Source organism: Aplysia californica, unplaced genomic scaffold, assembly GCF_000002075.1.
Source record: "Aplysia californica isolate F4 #8 unplaced genomic scaffold, AplCal3.0 scaffold00745, whole genome shotgun sequence".
NCBI classification, from domain to species: Eukaryota; Metazoa; Mollusca; class Gastropoda; order Aplysiida; family Aplysiidae; genus Aplysia; species Aplysia californica.
Window position 1 is genome coordinate 183,238 of NW_004798015.1, and position 911 is coordinate 184,148.

At 39.0% G+C, this 911-nt stretch overlaps 1 protein-coding gene across 1 annotated transcript in view; it reads left to right on the forward strand.

Annotated features, from left to right (window-relative positions):
• The window catches only part of LOC101862684 (inverted formin-2), a gene marked incomplete at its 5' end in the record, with an annotated part of 16,328 nt that overhangs the window by 6,749 nt on the left and 8,668 nt on the right, over positions 1-911 (forward strand). The window contains 1 exon segment of the mRNA XM_013088443.2: positions 238-402. Within this exon segment, the coding sequence (XP_012943897.1) occupies positions 238-402 (165 nt within the window).

The following is a 911-nucleotide window of genomic DNA, read 5'->3' on the forward strand; positions in this document are numbered from 1 at the left end:
ACACACACACACACACACACATATATATACACACACACACTCTCTCTCTCACACACACTCACACACACACACACACACACACAAAATGTGATAAATGAATCTAATGTAATCATCAAACCATTTCATCACCCACGTCATTAGTAAAATAACAAATTTATAGTAAAAAAAAAGTATTTCCAACAACAAAGTATCGCTTTTGACTTTAATTTGCTTTTTGTCCTTTTTTTAAATTTCCAGGACGCCCAAAACGAAACTAACACAATTCAAGGAAAACTAGCAGAGATCAAAGACCTCACTGTGAAGCTTGCTCATCACTTCTGTGAGCAGGAGAAGTCTTTTAAGCTGGAGGAATGTCTGAACAACTTCAACGTTTTCTGCCAGAAGGTCAAGCAGTGCGAGAAGGTGAGTTACGTGAAACAGAAACTTCTACTTCTCCATATTATGGTCGCTTTTAAGCACAAGGGGAGCTACCCCGAAAAACAACTGTTTTGAGAAAAGAGAAGGTAACGTTTTTGGACCCTTGTTCAGTTTCTTTACAAGACATCGAGAGTTTTCTCTACAACCAAACAAATATACGAACCAATGAAACCAAACTCCTTTAGGTAGGGTAATTCCCACTTTTGGTGTAGGTCAAGATTTCAGGAAACCCTCGAAATCTGGGTTAGCCGGTTTGTCCTTAAAAGCGACCATACATAAAAAATGCTTTTGGAAATGCTAGTTTAATAATGAGCGTGGGCAGTCAGTCACTGACCAGAGTCACAGATGGAGAGACAGTGTCCAACAGATCCTGGAAATATGGTGGCGTGCAGGAGAACTTTGATACTTTGTGATTTTTTAAAATGTTTTTGTTGTTTTTAAGGTGTTGGGGGAGGGTAGTGGTAGTTGATACTTTCTGAAGAGAAAGAGAGAGA